General features: G+C 49.3%; 2 protein-coding genes and 1 long non-coding RNA gene across 9 annotated transcripts in view; 2 read left to right on the top strand and 1 right to left on the bottom strand.

The window, feature by feature from the left end:
• LOC130521653 (NLR family CARD domain-containing protein 3-like) overlaps positions 1-4,459 on the bottom strand; it is a 195,463-nt gene extending 191,004 nt beyond the window's left edge. For both annotated transcript variants that reach the window (XM_057025378.1, XM_057025376.1), the window contains exon 1: positions 3,680-4,459. The gene's annotated coding sequence lies outside the window, so the exon portion shown is untranslated. The remainder of the gene's footprint in view (positions 1-3,679) is intronic.
• LOC130521650 (CUB and sushi domain-containing protein 1-like) overlaps positions 1-20,945 on the top strand; it is a 326,982-nt gene that overhangs the window by 150,486 nt on the left and 155,551 nt on the right. For 5 of the 6 annotated variants that reach the window (XR_008949399.1, XM_057025371.1, XM_057025372.1 and 2 more), the window contains 2 exons: positions 19,643-19,837; positions 20,311-20,518. Coding sequence is in view for 5 of the 6 variants with exons in the window: in XM_057025371.1 (XP_056881351.1) it covers positions 19,643-19,837; positions 20,311-20,518 (403 nt within the window). In the remaining variant the exon portion in view is untranslated. The remainder of the gene's footprint in view (positions 1-19,642; positions 19,838-20,310; positions 20,519-20,945) is intronic. The other variant, XM_057025368.1, reaches the window with a different exon arrangement.
• Positions 12,579-17,976, top strand: LOC130521656 (uncharacterized). The gene is made up of 2 exons (XR_008949401.1): positions 12,579-14,714; positions 14,796-17,976. It is a non-coding gene; the product is annotated as an uncharacterized LOC130521656 (long non-coding RNA).

The following is a 20,945-nucleotide window of genomic DNA, read 5'->3' as shown; positions in this document are numbered from 1 at the left end:
CACACACACACGTGCTCACACACACCAGCTGCATTGTTACACACACACAGGTGCTCACACACAGCAGCTGCATTGTTACACACACACATTGTGATACACTCATCTTTTGTGTGGCCCACCAGCCTCTGTGGGGATGATTAATGATCGCTGCCCTGTTGGATAATAAAGTCTAATCTGTTCTTCTATGATCTTCTCCTCTCTCTGCTACAGGGAGGGCGACAGAGATGTTGGTGGTCTCAGTGTAACTTAATATCCTGAGAAGCAGATTGAGTTTGTATTTATTAATTGGTTAACATGCAAATGTAATGGGAATATAATAAAGCTCTAGAAAGCTCTTTGTTCCAGCTCTCAGCTCTTCTTACTTTTATGCCAAACCACACATCTGCAGGAGGGTCAGGGTCAGGGTTAGGGTTAGGGTCAGGTTAGGGTCAGGGTTAGGGTCAGGGCCAGGGTCAGGGTTAGGGTCAAGGTTAGGGTCAGGGTTAGGGTCAGGTTAGGGTCAGGGTTAGGGTCAGGGTCAAGGTTAGGGTCGGGGTCAGGGTTAGGGTCAAGGTTAGGGTCAGGGTTAGGGTCAGGGTTAGGGTCAGGGTCAGGGTTAGGGTCAGCGTCAGGGTCAGGAATGGATACTTGGGTACCTGGAACCTTCTTCCTGTTTTTACCACTGAGCTACCTTATTATTTTTCATATTAATTATTCATTTTGGTATTAATATCATTATATTTACTGTAATATGACATATCAGCACTGGTATTTATACTCAATCGATCAATCTTTATTTATCAGCGTCTGTTACCATCAGAATTGTTTCTAGGCCCTTTCCAGAATCCCAGCAGGGCCTGACCCCCAACAAGCAACAGTGGCAGGAAAAACTCCCCTTTAACAGGAAGAAACCTGGAGCAGGACCAGGCTCATGTAGGGGGACCCCCCTGCTGATGGGAGGGGGGGGGGGGGGTAGAGAGGAGAGGGGGAGGACAGGTAGAGGATAGAATAGGCATAGATCATAGAGAATACATACAGAAATACATTATAATAACTAAATTAAGCTGCCGGTAGAATCGAGTTGAGTGGGTCAGCGGGGTCAGAGGTCAGTATGCAGCTCTGAATGTGGCGATACCTGTAGATGAGTTTCTAAATTTAACAGGCAGCCAATGAAGCGACGCCAATACAGGAGTCATGTGACCTCTGTGGTCAATACCTGTCAGAACTCTGGCTGCAGCATTTTGGATCAACTGGAGGCTTCTTAAAGAGTTGTTTGGACACCCTGATAATAAGGAGTTACAGTAGTCCAGCCTGGAAGTAACAAATGCTGGACTAACTTTTCAGCATCATGGTGGGTCAGTAGCTTCCTGATCTTTGAGATGTTCCTCAGGTGAAAAAAGGCACTTCTAGAGACTAATTTAATGTGTGAGTTGAAGGAGAGATTTGGGTCAAAAGTTACTCCTAGATTCCTCACAGAGAGACTAGATGTTAATGAGATACCATCTAGAGTGATCATGTGATCTAATCTATCCCTGAGAGGTTCAGGACCAAACACCATAACCTCAGTTTTTCCTGGGTTAAGGAGGAGGAAATTTGAAGACATCCAGGACTTTATGTCTTTAAGACAGGTCTGGAGCTTCACTAACTTCTCTGTCTCCTCTGGTTTCATGGGTAAATAAAGCTGAGTGTCATCAGCATAACATCCATCCATCCATCCATTCTCTGCCGCTTATCCGGGGTCGGGTCGCGGGGGCAGCAGCCTAAGGAGAGAAGCCCAGACTTCCCTCTCCCCAGCTACCTCCTCCAGCTCATCCGGAGGGATCCCCAGGCGTTCCCAGGCCAGTCGAGAGACATAGTCTCTCCAACGTGTCCTGGGTCTCCCCGGGGGTCTCCTACCGGAGGGACATGCCCTGAACACCTCACCAGGGAGGCGTCCAGGGGGCATCCTGACTAGATGCCCAAGCCACCCCATCTGGCTCCTCTCAACGCGGAGGAGCAGCGACTCTACTCCGAGCTCCTCCCGGATGGCAGAGCTTCTCACCCTATCTCTAAGGGAGAGCCCAGCCACCCTACGGAGGAAGCTCATTTCAGCCGCTTGTACCCGTGATCTTGTTCTTTCGGTCATTACCCAAAGCTCATGACCATAGGTGAGGGTAGGAACGAAGATCGACCGGTAAATCGAGAGCTTCGCCTTTCGGCTCAGCTCTCTCTTCACCACAACGGACCGGTGCAGAGTCCGCATTACTGTGGACGCCGCACCGATCCGCCTGTCGATCTCCCGCTCCATTCTTCCCTCACTCGTGAACAAGACCCCGAGGTACTTAAACTCCTCCACTTGGGGCAGGATCTCCTCCTTTACCCGGAGAAGGCACTCCACCTTTTTCCGGTCGAGAACCATGGCCTCGGATTTGGAGGTGCTGATTCTCATCCCAGCCGCTTCACAGGCGGCGGCGAACCGATCCAGTGATAGTTGGAGGTCACGGGCCGATGAAGCCAACAGGACCACATCATCCGCAAAAAGCAGAGACGCGATCCTGAGGTCACCAAACCGGATCCCCTCAACACCATGACTGCACCTAGAAATTCTGTCCATAAAAATTATGAACAGAATCGGTGACAAAGGGCAGCCCTGGCGGAGGCCAACCCTCACCGGAAACGAGTTCGACTTACTGCCAGCAATTCGGACCAAACTCTGGCACCGATCGTACAGGGAGCGGACAGCCCGTATCAGCGGGCCCGACACCCCATACTCTCGGAGGACCCCCCACAGGACCCCCCGAGGGACACGGTCGAATGCCTTCTCCAAGTCCACAAAACACATGTGGACTGGTTGGGCAAACTCCCATGCACCCTCGAAGACCCTGCTGAGGGTGTAGAGCTGGTCCACTGTTCCACGCCCAGGACGAAAACCACATTGCTCCTCCTGAATCCGAGGTTCGACTATCCGGCGGACCCTCCTCTCCAGTACCCCTGAATAGACCTTACCAGGGAGGCTGAGGAGTGTGATCCCCCTATAGTTGGAACACACCCTACGGTCCCCCTTCTTAAAAAGAGGGACTACCACCCCGGTCTGCCAATCCAGCGGCACTGCCCCCGATGTCCACGCGATGTTGCAGAGTCGAGTCAACCACGACAGCCCTACAACATCCAGAGCCTTAAGGGACTCTGGGCGGATCTCATCCACCCCCGGGGCCTTGCCACCGAGGAGTTTTTAACTACCTCGGCAACTTCAGCCCCGGAGATACGGGAGCCCATCTCCAGGTCCCCGGGCCCTACTTCCTCACTGGAAGGCGTGTTGGTGGGATTGAGGAGGTCCTCGAAGTATTCCTTCCACCGATCCACAACATCCCGAGTTGAGGTCAGCAGCACACCATCACCACTATACACAGTGTTGACAGTGCACTGCTTCCCCCTCCTCAGACGCCGGATGGTGGTCCAGAACCTTTTCGAGGCCGTCCGAAAGTCGTTCTCCATGGCCTCACCGAACTCTTCCCATGCCCGAGTCTTTGCCTCGGCAACCGCCGTAGCTGCACTCCGCTTGGCACGCCGGTACCCATCTGCTGCCTCAGGAGTCCCACAGGCCAGTAAGGCCCGATACGACTCCTTCTTCAGCTTGACGGCATCCCTCACCGCTGGTGTCCACCAGCGGGTTCGGGCATTGCCGCCACGACAGGCACCAACCACCTTGCGGCCACAGCACCGGTCAGCTGCCTCAACAATGGAGGCACGGAACATGGTCCATTCGGACTCAATGTCCCCCGCCTCCCCCGGGACATGGTCAAAGCTCTCCCGGAGGCGTGAGTTGAAGCTCCTTCTGACAGGGGACTCTGCCAGGCGTTCCCAGCAGACCCTCACAACACGTTTGGGCCTGCCAGGTCTGTCCGGCATCCTTCCCCACCATCGGAGCCAACTCACCACCAGGTGGTGATCAGTTGACAGCTCCGCCCCTCTCTTCACCCGAGTGTCCAGAACATGCGGCCGCAAATCCGATGACACAACCACAAAGTCGATCATCGATCTGCGGCCTAAGGCGTCCTGGTGCCAAGTGCACATGTGGACGCCTTTATGTCTGAACAAGGTGTTCGTTATGGACAATCTGAGACGAGCACAGAAGTCCAATAACAAAACACCACTCGGGTTCAGATCAGGGGGGCCGTTCTTCCCAATCACACCTCTCCAGGTCACACTGTCATTGCCAACGTGGGCATTGAAGTCACCCAGGAGGACGAGGGAGCCCCCAGAAGGGGCACTCTCCAGCACTCCCTCTAAGGACTCCAAAAAGGGTGGATACGCTGAACTGCTGTTTGGACCATAGGCACAAACAACAGTCAGGATCCGTCCCCCCACCCGAAGGCGAAGGGAGGCTACCCTCTCATCCACCGGGGTAAACTCCAATACACAGGCACTGAGCCGGGGAGCAACCAGAATTGCCACCCCTGCTCGTCGCCTCTCACCATCGGCAACTCCAGAGTGGTAGAGAGTCCAACCCCTTTCAAGAAGACTGGTTCCAGAGCCCTTGCCGTGCGTCGAGGTGAGGCCAACTATATCTAGTCGGAACTTCTCAACCTCGCGCACCAACTCAGGCTCCTTTCCCACCAGAGAGGTGACATTCCATGTCCCTAGAGCCAGTTTGTGCAGCCGGGAATCAGGCTGCACAAGGTCCCTGCCTCCGGCTGCTACCCAAAACACAATGCACCCGACCCCCTTGGCCCCTCCTGCAGGTGGTGAGCCCACGGGAAGCATAACAATGAACATTTATCCCATGCTGCTGAATAATGTTCCCTAAGGGAAGCATGTACAATGTGAAGAGGACTGGTCCAAGTACAGAACCTTGAGGAACTCCATGGCTAACCCTACTGTATGAGGAGGGAACACCATGGACATGAGCAAACTGGGATCTATCAGATAAGTATGATCTAAACCAGTCTAGTGCTGTCCCTTTAATCCCAATCACATGTTCCAGTCTATATGGCTTTTCTGTCCTCCAGTTCAGATGAGTGATGCCAAGAGTCAGGCTTTCAAATGAACTGGAGCCATGTTTTGGTCTGGGATTAGGGTTAGGGTTAGGTTAGGGCTAACCCTAACCCTAACCCTAACCCTATTAATAACTTGGAGTGATAGATTGCTGCCACTCCCCCTCCTCGACCAGTAACACGTGGAATATGATAATTAAGATGGGTAGGAGTAGATTCATTTAGCTAACATACTCCTCCTCCTGAAGCCAGGTCTCAGTAAGACAAAATAAATCAATGTGATGATCCACTATCAGGTCGTGCACTAACAGGGATTTACACAAAAGAGATCTAATATTTAACAGTCCACACTTAATTCTGATATTAGTTTCTCCAACTTGAGCTTCAGTATTAATTTTAATAAGATTTTGGTGATTGACCGCTCCCCCACTCTGTGCTTGGTGAACTTTTAACCATGGAACAAAGACTACCTCTATAGTGTTAAATATGTTATTGTTGGTGGATGAGGGTTCTAAGGAAGCAGCAGAGAGGTGTGGAAGACTACAACTCTTCATCCTGGACTGGACCCTGGGTTGTCAGGTCACTTTGGGTCTAATAAAATTAGCCAAATTACTAGAAATGAGAGAGGCACCATCTCGCGTGGGATGGACACCGTCTCTCCTAATCAGACCAGGTTTTCCCCAAAAGGTGCTCCAATTGTCTATAAAGGCCACCTGGTTATCGGGGCACCACCGTGACAGCCAGCGACGAAGCGATGACATGCGGCTAAACATCTCATCGCTGGCCAGATTGGGGAGGGGACCAGAGAATGCTACGGAGTCCGACATCGTTTTTGCGTAGTTACACACCGACTCCAAGTTAATTTTAGTGACCTCCGACTGACGAAGCCAGGTGTCGTTGGCTGCGACGTGAATAATAACTTTACCAAATTTCCATTTACGTCTCGCCAGCAGCCGTAAATTTGCTTCTATGTCGCCCGCTCTGGCCCCCGGAATGCTCTTGACTATGGTCGCTGGAGTCGGCTTCACGTAGCACAAAACAGAGTTGCCAATTACAATAACATGCCAACCTACCTTTACTGCAGCTAATATCATATATTATTGCTGGGATTCATGGAACAGCCAATCAGATGGATCACGTGACCTGTTCACGTGACAGAATGAAGCCTTGGGCACCCTGATAAAGTATCACTATGTGACAAACTAGGAGTTGGACTATGCTGCTAATAGGTTATTAAATGTTCTATTTTTAACTTTAATGTTCCTCTGAACTTTGTTTTTTAGAGATTACAAAAGAAAATAAGTTGTTTGTTTTTTTTTTTACACAGAATACAGTGGGAGCTCTACTTACGAAATTAATTGGTTCCGGAAGTTGTTTCGTAACCTGAAAATTACGTAAGTAGAGACGTGTTTTCCATGTAAATGCCCTAATCCGTTCTAAGCCCCCAAAAATTCGGACATAATTTTTTTTCTAAATCATAAAAATGCATCAAAACATGTAACAAATACATGTTACAATTAGATTACCGCACAATAAATGTAGGAATTCAGAGCAAGGCTTCTCCAGGAACAAAATGAACCTTATTACAGGCTAATCTTACATTAGCCGTCATTACTAGCAACGAACGTTAACACTTGTGGTAACAGCGCCATCTAATGGACAAACATACGAACACCCACAATAAATCATAAATAAAGACGACGAAGAAGACGCTGGGATACACACAAACGTGTACATATTGACGTCCCTCCTAGCCAATGGAATGGCAGGAAGATGCTAGGCGATAGCCAATGGGATGGCAGGAAGATGCTAGGCGATAGCCAATGGGATGGCAGGAAGATGCTAGGCGATAGCCAATGGCAGAGCAGCTACAAGCAAGTTTGCGTTAGCTAAACTCCGCGAGCTGCGAGTAGCAGCGGTAGCGTATTTTTGCCTTTCGTATCCTGAAATTTCTTTCGTAACAAGAGGAAATATTTTCCAGTTGAGACGCTTCGTAACCTGAAAATTTTGCATGTAGAGACGTTCGTAAGTAGAGGTCCCACTGTACATTTCTTTTCAAAATGCACTTTATGTGGCTTACAGTCAGAATAATTTAGCATGATTTATGATAATTAGCTGCTTTTTATTCATTGCATAGTGTTTAACGTTCCATCCGTACCCTCCTCTAAAATGATTAGGATAGACAATTCAGAAGCTAAAGTAGTTTGAATGTGGTCACAATTGTTGAAGTGAACCCACTGTTTTTTAAAAACAGTGCTTTCTGAGTGGATTTTTGGCTAGAAAACATGCTAATTGGTGTCAGCACATACATGAATGTTGGTGCTGGTTGGAACTGTTGGTGTTAAACTTTGATAACCTTATAATTCCAGGTATAAACTTTGTGCACTCAGGTGCTTTGCTTGGTTAACTGACAGTTTATTTTGGCCCATTTGTGTTTGATCAGGGCAGTATATTATTAATACATCACAAAATGACAGAAGTGAACCGGAGCTGCAGTGGGCTTCTCATGTAGGCTTTATTCAAAGAGAAGCGATTTGCCTTCAGAGGTTATTCTGGTTCTCTGTTCTGTGGTTGAAGAGGCCACATTAAAAACAATGAGGAAAAGGTGATTCTGCTCCTGGAATAGCTAAGAATTAGACAAAATAATGAAAAACCAAGTCTAAAGAGTTTGGCTGGTGAGTGCATTAAATGTGAGCGCTGCAGTTATGATCAGAGCCAAGCAGGGAGCAGATTAGTGAGCATCTAGAAACATCTGGAGATATAAACTATTCAGCTCTACATAAGTGATCATTGATCCATGCACACGTTTGTTTCAGGTTGTGATCAATATAAATGCTTGCACAGCTGCTCCGCCAGCATTGATCGGATTGGACTAACCCTTTTTTCTTACTCTGTGAGTTCGGGATAGTTTTCAACCGTTCTTTCTGGATTCAAACTAAAACTGGTCTCCTGGTGTCCTTCAAGTATTTGTTCCTCCTAGATAGTTAATGAGCCACGTTTGGTCTCAGATAAAAAGTGTGGCTCATTAATTTCAGGGCCCGAAAACCTGCAAGACATCAGCCTTTGCAAACAGAGCTTGAAAGCCCTTAACAGGATTATTGGGTCTTACACCAGCACTTGTATGCATCATCTTTCTCATCGAAGGAGATATTTCCGTCAGAGGCTTCCTCATCAGTCTTGATTATCTGCTCCTGAAGGCCCTCGGGTTCTGCTGCCATCACCGGGTTCTGTAGCATTAATCGTTTTCCATCGACATTCTTTCCTCATAGATATTTTATCAGTGATTACTAACAGTTATAAACCTTCAGTAGCTCTTAAATATGTATCATCATTAACAAAATTGAACTTTCCCCCTCTTTTGGTTACCGCGGCCATATTTCCTAACGACCTTCCAACGACCTTGTGGGCACCGTATTAGCAAGTCAGCTGCTGTGACACGTTACCGAGAGACGCAGCGATGGCTGCAAATGATAAAGAAAGGGGGATGTATAAAAGTTGTGATGCCGTTGCACGTAGGAAGCACAGAGACGTTTTCAGGTCACCTGTCTAAGTCCTGATATCACTATGACATTAAAGCAGAACCCGAGTATCATATATTGGTATCATACTTGATAGTAAAGACGCAAAATACAATAAAAATAAATCCCACGTTGAAAAAATGATGCTTTTACACACAAAATACTGGTCTAAATCTTAACATTAAGAGTGTAAAATATTCCAATTATACACTTTGAATTAGTGAGACTGTAAATGGATACGTAGCTGATGCCAGTGATCACTGTCCCAGTCCTCCGGGAGCGCAGGGACGCACTCGTCCAGTCCTCCTGGAGCGCAGGGACGCACGTCCAGTCCTCCTGGAGCGCAGGGACGCACGTCCAGTCCTCCGGGAGCGCAGGGACGCACTCGTCCAGTCCTCCTGGAGCGCAGGGACGCACTCGTCCAGTCCTCCGGGAGCGCAGGGACGCACTCGTCCAGTCCTCCTGGAGCGCAGGGACGCACTCGTCCAGTCCTCCTGGAGCGCAGGGACGGACGTCCAGTCCTCCGGGAGCGCAGGGACGCACTCGTCCAGTCCTCCTGGAGCGCAGGGACGCACTCGTCCAGTCCTCCTGGAGCGCAGGGACGCACTCGTCCAGTCCTCCGGGAGCGCAGGGACGCACTCGTCCAGTCCTCCGGGAGCGCAGGGACGCACTCGTCCAGTCCTCCTGGAGCGCAGGGACGCACTCGTCCAGTCCTCCTGGAGCGCAGGGACGCACGTCCAGTCCTCCTGGAGCGCAGGGACGCACTCGTCCAGTCCCCCGCGGTCTTCATTCCTGCAGGGCGGCGTGGAGACCAGCGAAGACGGCAAAACTCTCCGACCCTGGTGGACAGGCGCTCCGTCCCTAAATAGGTGTCCCGATGGAGATGGCCGACAGGTGTGTACCGCCTGCAGCGCCAAATCAGCTCCTCCACGGCCCCTGCAGGAAAAACCCAACACACACCCCGGAACGCTGGACCCCAACAGATAACCAGTCCAATAATTGAACAGGAATAATGCACAAACTATTAAATGGGGAGCATGTTAGCGTCTCCAGCAGGGGTCGGGCCTCCTTCAGTGGCTCCCTCTGGCCTTTTTAAATTTAGAATGTGTCAACTTAAACACACGTCACGTCAGTGCCGATAGCCTCATCCTTCCCTGCTGGGGCCATCGGAGCGGGCCCAGCCTGCATCAACCATGAGGAAAATAGAGGTATAATAATTCAGCCTGGACATCTTCATTTACCTCCACCTCCAATGACGCTGGCTGACCTGTGTGATTGATGTGTGAGGAGAAAATATCGAACAACAAAACATCTAACGATGAATTTGCTAAAACCCACCTAACCGAAGACGAGCAAACGAGAGCAAAGTATCGTTCCAGAAGTGGATCAGCTTCAACTAAAGCTGCTGGTGTTGTGGCAGCTTAGGAGATCGTAAAGTTCACAGACGGGGAATTTATAAAAGAATAGTTCATACAAACAAATAAAAACTGTTCAGAAAATGTCCCCATTTTATGCTTCTTTTTAAAGCTGCAGCTAACTACTTTATTTATATTAAAAAGGACTAGTTTTATCTCTCTAACTGGTCTGCATCCAGCTCTGGTTCAGTTGAGTTCAGAGTGGACCTACAAATCACTTCTGTTTGTTGGATTCAGAATTTTAGAAAGGATGAAAATGTTGAAAAGTTTTGAAGCTTTTGTTCTTTGGGGTCGAAACTATTCGCTCTATCAGCAAGTGGAGACTTTAGAAAGGACCAACAACATGAGCCACGAAGCAACGTGGTTCCAGAGAACTTAAAATGACTTAAAATGTTGAGCCAAATATTGTGATGGAGTCTGTGATGGAGAGAATGAAGCCCTCAAAGGACTAAACCAGCCAATAGATAATGTCCAGAAGGGATCTGTGCTAGGAGGTAGCTCCTGCCCGTGCAGCTGTCGTCAATAAGCTATTAAGCAACAAGTTAATCCATCTGGTTGTCAGGGAGGACTCATAAATCCTCGAGCCCTCAGGAAGAGCTGCAGGACACCAGGAACCACTGGTGCTCTCCGCACGTCGTGACTGTTTCATCAGCCCTAAAGCTAACCCTGCAGCGCCCAGAACAAAGTTTAACAACCATACAGCAAATTCATCATCCATCATCTTTCCCAGCTGACCCAGTAGAGGTGAGTAGTTAACCAGTGGGAAACCACCCGCATCTCTCTGGGACTAGTGGAGGAACCAGAGAAACCAGCAACCTTTGCTGACATCATGTGTAATTTACGTATTTAATCAGCTTCTTCAGGATCTGTCTGCCTGTCTGTCTGTTGCCGCCTGTCTGTCTGTCTGCCTGTCTGTCTGCCCGCTGCCTGTCTGCCTGTCTGTCTGCCCGCCTGCCTGCCTGCCTGTCTGTCTGCTGTCTGTCTGCCCGCCTGCCTGTGCCTGTCTGCCTGCCGTCTGTCTGCCTGCCTGCTGTCTGCCTGCCTGTCTGCCCGCCTGTCTGTCTGTCTGTCTGCCTGCCCGCCTGTCTGTCGTCTGTCTGCCGCTGTCTGTCTGTCTGCTGTCTGTCTGCCTGCCTGTTGTCTGTCTGTCTGCTGCCTGTCTGCCTGCCTGTCTGCCTGCTGTCTGCCTGCCTGTCTGTCTGCCTGCCTGCCTGCCTGTCTGCCCGCCTGCCTGCTGCCTGTCTGTCTGCCGCCTGTCTGTCTGCCTGCCTGCCTGCTCTGCCCGCCGCCTGTCTGTCTGTCTGTCTGTCTGTCTGCCTGCCTCTGCTGCTGCCTGTCTGTCTGCCTGCCTGTCTGCCCGCCTGCCTGCTGTCTGTCTGCCCGCCTGCCTGCCTGTCTGTCTGCCCGCCTGCCTGGTAGTTACTACAAACCATGTACATTCACACATGCAAACACACACACACACACCACACACACATAAGCTCATCCATCCATTTTGTAGAGTGAGCTGACATATGTAAATGTGCCCAGAGGACAGGGGAGAAAATGAAGATGCATTTGTTGGACAGACACAGGCAGACAGACACAGACAGACACAGACAGACAGGCAGACAGACACAGACAGGCAGACAGACACAGACAGGCAGGCAGACACAGACAGGCAGACAGACACAGACACAGGCAGACAGACAGACAGACAGACAGACACAGACAGACAGGCAGACAGACACAGACAGACAGGCAGACAGACACAGACAGACAGGCAGACAGACACAGACAGACACAGGCAGACAGACAGACACAGACAGACAGACAGACACAGGCAGACAGACACAGACACAGGCAGACAGACAGACACAGACAGGCAGACAGACACAGACACAGGCAGACAGACACAGACACAGGCAGACAGACAGACACAGACAGGCAGACAGACACAGGCAGACAGACAGACAGACACAGGCAGACGGACAGACACAGACAGGCGGACAGACACAGGCAAACAGGCAGGCGGGCAGACAGACAGACAGGCAGGCGGGCAGACAGACAGACAGGCGGGCAGACAGACAGACACAGGCAGACAGACACAGGCAAACAGGCAGGCGGGCAGACAGGCAGACAGACACAGGCAGACAGACAGACACAGACAGACAGACAGACACAGACAGACAGACAGGCAGACAGACACAGACACAGGCAGACAGACAGACACAGACAGACAGACAGGCAGACAGACACAGGCAGACGGACAGACACAGACAGGCGGACAGACACAGGCAGACAGACAGGCAGGCGGCAGACAGACAGACAGGCAGGCGGGCAGACAGACAGACAGGCGGGCAGACAGACAGACAGGCGGGCAGACAGACAGACAGACAGACAGACAGACAGGCAGGCGGGCAGACAGACAGACAGACAGGCAGGCAGGCGGGCAGACAGACAGGCAGCGGGCAGACAGACAGACAGGCAGACAGACACAGCAGACAGACAGACACAGACAGACAGACAGACAGACACACAGGCAGACAGACAGACACAGACAGACAGACAGGCAGACAGACACAGGCAGACGGACAGACACAGACAGGCAGACAGACAGACAGACACAGGCAAACAGGCAGGCGGGCAGACAGACAGACAGGCAGGCAGGCAGGCAGGCAGACAGACAGGCAGGCGGGCAGACAGACAGGCGGGCAGACAGACAGGCAGGTGGGCAGACAGACAGGCGGGCAGACAGGCAGGCGGGCGGGCAGACAGACAGACAGGCAGGCAGACAGACAGGCAGGCAGGCAGACAGCTTCACGCGTCCTGCTCAGAACAGTTCTGAGGGCGACGGTCTGGATCCACTTTGCAAGTTTCCAATGAAGAACTGAGACAATAGTTTGGAATTCAAAGCTGAGAGAAACCAAGTGGGTGTGGGTGTGCACGAACAGCGCACGTGCTGCGTCGCCCTCCGGAGCTACAGAATGTGGAAAAGTTGCCGTGTCATTATTAGCGTCATTATTAGCGTCATTATTAGCGTCATTATTAGCGTCACATTAGAGGGTTAGATCTGATCTCCAGGACTGGGCTGAAACTTCCAGACTTGGAGTGAAGCCACTAACGAGGGTTCAGACCAATAACGAGGGTTCAGACCAATAACGAGGGTTCAGACCGATGTCTTGGCTGATGTTTCGTCGCTCGTCCCCTGCAGCACTGACTTGCCTCTGGCGAGGTCACTGTTTCCATAGCAACACCTGGCTAGCAGTACATTTCCCAAAGTGTCGTTGTGTTATTATTGATGCAGCTGCCTTTTGAAGCACTCTCCCCAACTCTGGTCTTTGTTCACACTTTCTGGAAAGACCAGAGCCGACATCTTGTGGCCTCGTCCAGTTAATTAGCATCGGTGCTCATCATCTTCATACACCTTAAATATGAAATGGAGCTCACACGGGTCACTATTTTACTGTAGGTCTGTGTGTCTTAGATATGCTTGTCTGCACGGCTGTATTTTATTCAGCGTGTGACTTCATTAGAAAGGGTGTAAATATTTGACACGATGGGATGTCGCTGCAGAAGGTCCTTGTCCTGTTGGTCTTACTGTGAGTCCAGCTGGGCTCTCCTCCTCAGGTGTGCTTGACCTTTCTCTCCATAATGTTTGGAGGATGGAGGGATGAAAGCCCAAACGTGGTGTCCGTCAGGTGGAACACCTCCGGTGGTGGGAGGCGGGATGGCTTGATGCTGCACTATTGATGCTTGTCCGCTGCTCCACAGACTTCCAATCAACATATCTGGAATCGCACCGCTTTCATTGCTGGACAATTTTTACTGCAATTTGTCATAAATAGGTTTTATAGATTTTGAATCACGCAGTCCTGAGGTCGACCTTGCTGAGGCAAGAGCGTCCGTCACCTTTTTACATGGAAGTGTCAGCATTTTCTGAAGGGGGGGGTGAGAAAAGGGAAGGTTTTCCCATGTCGGTCTGCTCTATGCTAAAAGCTCATGTTCTGATGCTACTGATGCTAGTGCACTGGCGTAGCTAGACTACTATTATTAATAGTACCACAACATTTGAGGGTCACGCATGCTTCCGACACACAAGGGGGATATCAATGGAATATAAAAGACCTTAATTAACACCTTCATCTGTGCTTTCACACCTTGTCATGAAAGTAGTGCTGTCAAAGGTTCTCTCCATCTATGGAACTTCATTGAGATTTTTTTTTGGACACAATTCGTTTGGACCCCAAACTGATTTTCACATATGATAAGCCGAGAGAAGACTCAACACCAGCGCAAACATCCAGTAGCAGCAGTCCAAATAACCGTCGGACACTCCGGATTCATCGGTAGCCACCATGGCAATAGTGTTAGCCACGCCCCCTTAAAGCTTTGGCAACCATGGCCACTGTAAAAGGGTTTGACCAGAAGCATCTGATCCCAGGAAGCGCCGATGAAGCACCGTGGTGTTGCGTTGTGCAGGCTAACGCTGGTGCTCTGCTGGACCCAACCAGGGTTTCTCCTCCAGTCCGACTGTCAGCAGAGCTGCTGCGTGATTACTGCTGTGCAGGTGATTGATTAGAAGCTCTGCTGGAAATGTCACAGGCCCTGCTCATATATTTCAGCGGGGACATCAGAAAGGCATTGTTAATATGTTTTAATATATTTTCTTCAGGGGAGCAGAGCAGAAATGTAACTTTTAATAGCCTGAGTTTTTTTTTTCATTCTTTCTCCACATAAATGCGGTTTGGGTCTCCGTGGTGACGGATGGCAGCACCGTATACGATAAATTGGACCCTGCTTTTGCTGTGTTTGCTGCAGAACGCACACACCCAAGTTCTAATCCACCGGTGTGTTTACTGTAACTTGTGATTGTACAAGCCGCGGTTCATTAGTCAGTAGTTGATTCAATCCTATTCTCTGTGTTGTAGAACAAAGTGAAGGCTGTACTCTGTTTGCCCTCCTTCATCATTGGGAATTAATGCTGGAAACATCACGGGCTGGCAACGGTAAAAGGAAAATCCAACACGGAGGATTGTGAAGCGCAGCTCCAATGTGTTGCTCTCGTTATGTTGGACAGTGAAGCTGCTTTTTGAAATAATAATCAACTGGGTCCCAGAAGAGCCTTCTTTCAAAAACAGAATCGCCCGGATGTTCACGTGAAGGCCTGAGTGAAAACGTCATTTTCTCCTCATCAGCAGTGACTCGGAATATTTTAAGCCTTTGTATAACTTCTCCTTTCAAAAATGATGGCAACCCTCTCAATCAAACGTGGTCTCCTCCCAGATTCTGGGGTAGAAGAAGGAGGAACATCAGTGGTCAGACCGAGACGCCGGGGCTGCTCAGACTACCGATACTTCCAAGTGTCAGCAAACATTCCGAACACACAAACGCCAGGGGAGTGGGAGTGAGTTGTGGTCACATCCGATGCCCAGGGCGAGTGGATCTGAGCGCAGTGAAGCTGTCACACACGTCCTGCAGGCATCTCAGTGCCTGCACACAGCACAGGCGGAGGACAAGCTAGATCCTGCAGCCCTCGACTGCACGAGCCGCGTCTCCTGGACCCACTAACGAGAGGACCGTCGTTTACACTTCCTGGAAAGTGTGCACACGTCAAGCTTTTGTCAGCTTCCCATTAGGCTGCATTACATTAAAGATCAGTGTAGCTTTTACAAACACGCTGAAACACGACAATAAAATACATTTTCGGTCATTAGGTGAGAGAAGCGAGAATGTGCTCCAGAGGTGAAATAATGCCGCCGTTATTTTTAATTAGCAACTTCCTGCAGTTGGAAAGGTCACATTCCTTGTAAACACAACATCCCCCTTTAGCCCTGGCTCTGAAATGACTGTGTCAGTTATAATTGGATTGTACTCCACCACATACAGTTACAGCTGCCATCCGTCTCGTCTCCGGTGTCCACACTGAGATGCAATTACCATCTGATCGCCCTCCTTCTTTCTTAACTTCCCAGTGCGGAGCGCCGCTGGCTCGTTGACACACTCGAGGGGCTGTTGTTGTGCCCAAAGGCCAGCAGATGTCAGTGTTTCGGCTGTGAAGACGCACACTCGATGTCTGGGTGTGGACAGCTGGCCTGGTGGGACCCAGAGGTTGTGCGGCCAAGTGCTGCTTGCTCCTCTGAACAGCAGATTGAATTGCACTATTGCTAACATTTGTTGTAGCATCCCTGGCCTGCTTTAAACGTGGTTCAGCAGATCAGATTACACGTGACTGTAAAAAGAATATTTAAGTGAATGTGGTTCCTCCGTTGGAGCTGGTCAGGAGCCATTGGGATATCTGGTTATTTCCCATGAATCAGCAGGTATTCCAGAGCAGCCGTGAGGGCGCTGGAGCGTCCCATTAGCTCTAGGTCCTCGCTATCTTTCCTGCAGTGACAACAGCATGTCAAGAATCACCGATTAAAGGAGCATGGCGACTGCGGTTTGGTAATACAGGCACACCGGGGGAACTGAGCAGAGCTGTTAATGGCTTATAGATTAGCGCTGAGAGATGGCGTCAGTGTGGATGGCCTCTCAGCAGAGCTGTGCAGGGAAAATGATTATTTTGAAGTTAAAATGCTATAGGTGACCAAATAAAGCTAAAGCTAGCCCGACATCCACACCACAGCATTCCTTCTGCTGTGCACCGACCACGACCTGCAGCGGGAGATATGAAGCTAATGGCGTTCACTCAGTGACCTACACACTTCCTCCCTTTAGCCAACGTGCTGAATATGGTGGAACATATGAAAAGTAAACTTTAAGAGAAGTCAAAGCAGATTTTAAATCACCAAACTGGGAGCCAAACTAGATTACAGAAATAATTCCACGAAAAAAGCAAAGCGAACCCATCTGCCAACATTTTAATCACTCTAAAAGACGTTTCCTCCCCAAACTAATTTCAAATGCTAACAGCTGTCCAAATCCCTGTTTGGCGATACGTTGACACGTTCTGACATTTGCACTGGTTCCGCTTGGTTCCGTCTGCAGCCCCTGGAAAACAAACACAAAGTTAATGGTGTTTTTTTGCCAGGTACGAGGAGCTGCTTTGACAACACATCTGGCGTTTTTGCTCCTGTGATTTAAGCTCGCAGCACGTTGGAAGCGTGCGTGATCACGGAGGATGTTCACGCTGCTGGTGCTCTCAGGGAGGAGTTCGTGGGGCTCCTTTTCCCTCCTTTTCCATTTTGTTGGAGCAGCTTTTTGGACGAGTCTCACAATAGTCTCAGCACATTTCATGTTGGAACTGGACATCAACATTGAACTTATGTTGAAATGATAAATGTAGAGAATATTCGCTGGGATCTTTGTGTTGAAGTGACAGTTTGTCTCGATCCGACAGTAACTCCTTTAACCTAGTCTCAGGAACGCGTGCGCGCTTTACTAACCTTAAACCTTAAACAAGATTTTTGCTGTGAGCTCTTCTGTAACGTCTTGATTAAAGGAGCATTCCGATTTAAATACAGTAAATAAGCAAAATTTGGAATAATTGGATGACAATTCTGCAGCCTGGGTTCCTGCAGAAGACACAAGGAGATCGGCCTTAGAAGAGGACGCAGCCCCACGCTGCTAATACACCAGATTAGTGATTTCATGAACAACTCTCTCATCTGCCGGGATCTTTGACTGCTTGATTCCTTCTGGCGCTCCAGTTTTCCTCTGTCAGCCTTCATTTGTTCTTGGCCTCCTAACTCCGTCTCTGTCCCTCTATTATCTATTCCTCTTTCACTTTATTCTATTACTGTCAGCCCTTAGCCCCAGTCTCATCAGCTTGGCCCTGTTAACTGCCTGTATCACGCTTAACCCGTTGCCCTTGCTTAGAGTTTCCATAGCAACACGGTGACCTGTCCTATAGCTGAGGGCTCATGTCACAGGAGGAGTGTCATCAGTTACTGCCTTTGGAAATATTAACGCACGCCCCTTTTTCTTTTATTACCAACAGAACAAATTCCGTATGTTGCACTTGGGGTTTGGAAAGTTTGTTTACTGCATAATGAGCTTTAATGAGACAGCCATTTCCTCTGGCTGTTTTCTGATTGACACGAAACCTTAATTATATTTTGTCCTGAAACTCCTAAAGATTAAAGTAATGAATAAATGCAAAAAGAAAAAGAGACTCGTTTACTATTTAAAAGCACTCGGTTACACAGTGTTAGTTAGCGTTTCCATCATGTGGAACCTTCTCAGATGGAGCTTCCAGTAGATGCCACTCGTGCATCTACTGCCACGTCCTTTCAAAAGTATTTACTTCCTTTTGTAATGCATGCATTACGTCTCAGTGCATGTTCTTGATGACACCTTACTAATCATAACCCCAAAAATGGTGGAAACGTCAGCAGGAATTATTTAATGAGCTGTGAGTCTAGAAATTAGTTCCAAAATGGCAGTAGGAGAACAATGCTAATCCACCATCGCATTAGAGCAACCGTTCAAACCTATAGGACCTGTAGGACCATATGCATATTTTCCTTTTGCTTTCTTTCGTGGCTCTGCCTTCAGCCCATGTTCTTGTTCAGTAAAGCAGGCTGTGTCTGCACAGAGGCCAGGTGAGTGTGAGGAACCGGCCTCTGATGCATGACTTTATACAACCCAAATAATGAGTCAATTAGGGGAAATTGGACATGTTTTGGCCGAGCTGTAATTAGTTAACCTCTCCTTCCCTCTCTCTCCAGAGTCCTCATCTTGGCTTTCCTCTCTTACCTATCGCTTTTCCTCCATTATTCTTCAACTAATCCAGTCTTTCTCTCTCTTCCTTCCCCTCCATTCCTCTCTCTTTGTCACACTCGCCTCCTCTGCCTCGCTGTCCTAGTTCTCAGGGTCTCCTGGTGAAGCTTTTGTCTAATTACCATGCTAGCATTTAATGGGAACAGCGTACACAAACACAGCATTTGGCTGTCTGAATACATCCCAACCACACGCACACACACACAACGCGCCGTGCACGTGCACAGAAGGCCAGACAACCTGGCCATTTGGACACACATTACATGAGCATATTACACACCAAACATGTTAACATGCTCCAGTTACACAAATACACAGCAGGGAGCGTTTACAGGCCGTGGAATCGGCCCCGACGTCCTCGCTGCGTTGCCGATGTCCGTTTGTGGAGCCTGTTGGCCGCCGTCATGCACTCTAGCTGCACTTTAGACCTGCGACAAAAACACAGGCACGGCGGCGGGTGAGGAACATCTCACGCCGTTGCTCGGCTGCTGTTCCGTCTTCCGCAGAGAGGTTTGGGCTCCGGCCGGGAGCAGCAAAAGGAACTCTAAACGGTCTATTTCTTCTCTTACTGTACATTCCTGTGAGCTCATGGGTGGTGACGGGCAAGTGCCCCTGCGTGTTTTGGGATATTTGCCTCCTTCAGACGGGGATGGTGTTTAGCTTTCTTGGGAAGTGTCAGCATGGATCGTCCACCTCTGCAGTCCTGTGTGCGTCCGTGCATTAGAGCAGGTTGCAGCTATTTAGTGATGCATTTTTAATGCTGATTTCAAGGTTTTACAGTCTGCGTAAATCATGAAGAATTTAAATAAACTCAAATGGAAGGTGTGTTTGATGACTGGTTATGACAGTAATAACTGGAGCAAGGCGCGCCTCCCGGGACTCTACCTCTGTCTGCGTGGAATTGGGAAGAACAATATGAGTCGGAATGCTCTCGTTTTCTGCTTCCCACCAGCACGGCAGGCTTCGCTGCGTGGAACCGGATAGAAAAGGCCGTTTGTTTTAATGCGTTAACTCCTGCACTCATAATAGTTCTGTCTCTTTTTTGATTTCTCAGTCCTGCCCAGCCACACATGCGGCACCCCTGGTCTCATTCCAAACGGGGTCAGTCACGGCTCGCGATACAACATCGGAGACAAGATCCGATACAACTGTGAATCCGGGTTTGTGCTGGAAGGTCACAGTATTCTCACCTGCATTGTATCACCTGGCAGTGGAGCACAGTGGGACTTCCCCTCACCATTTTGTCGAGGTAAGAAGGCCTCCTCCGCAACTCTCATTTTGTTGGGGTCATGAGAATTGAAGGACCTTAAGAAGAGGTCTCGAACCGAAGTGGGATGGGAAAACCTGGCATGTTGATTAATGAAGCAGATGGAGCCTGAAATGTGCGGGCAAAGCCCTTCAGATGCTTCATTAGTGCACGGGTAAAGCAGATAAGTCCATGTGTAATGAATGAACAGCTCCTTTCGGACTTGAGCTTAATGGGATACGTTTAAATTGAATATTTGACTTTATTATTACAACTTCCTTCCATGTGACCCTTCTCTCGTCGCATGTCTCTTATTAGGTTGTTTAGTAGTTTATGACTGAAAAGAGAATGTTGAGCAGAGCAGAATTAGTGCACAGGAGCATTTATTTAACATTGTACTCCAGTAATATGCTATGCTAATTGGACGGGGTTTTCTGTTCGTTATGTTTTTAATGATTTGTCCTTGTTTTTCCCAGCGGAGGGAGCGTGTGGTGGCACGTTACGAGGCACCGCCGGCTCCATCAGCAGCCCCGGATATCCTGCAGAGTACGACAACAACCTGGACTGCACGTGGTCCGTCCTGTCCGAACCCGGAGACACCATTGCTCTCGTCTTCAACGACTTCCTGTTGGAAGACAAGTACGACTTTCTTGAAATCAGCGGGACAGAAGCTCCAAGTATTTGGTGAGATGCAGCTCACGCATGAACCACAGCTGCGTTGACACAGACTGCCACATAAATCGATAGCCACCACCTACTTAAGTGACTGATTGATTAGCCGCCCAGTAGGTCTGTTGATACTCCTGATCTATTAGAGTTCTACAAGGGGAGGAGGAAATTACAGGCTTTGCTCAGGGTGAAAATTGCCACTCTGCTGCACCAAAACAGAGTTTGGAGTTTACATTCAGAGTGTTTCCCTCTTTCTGAATGTTTCACATTAAAGTCTGAGCAGTGTTTTCCCCGGGCTGTGATGAGGAACATGATGGTTAAGCATACGGGCCTGTCACTCAAGTTATGGAGGACAGTTCTAGATGGGGGGAGGCTCTACCCCCCAACACAAATGCCTAAGAGGCAGGTCCCAGCAGGAAGGATAGGATAAGGATAAGGATAA

This window comes from Takifugu flavidus, chromosome 2, assembly GCF_003711565.1.
Source record: "Takifugu flavidus isolate HTHZ2018 chromosome 2, ASM371156v2, whole genome shotgun sequence".
NCBI lineage: Eukaryota > Metazoa > Chordata > Actinopteri > Tetraodontiformes > Tetraodontidae > Takifugu > Takifugu flavidus.
Note: the sequence above shows the minus strand (reverse complement) of the source record. Positions and strands in the feature narration are given on the sequence as shown.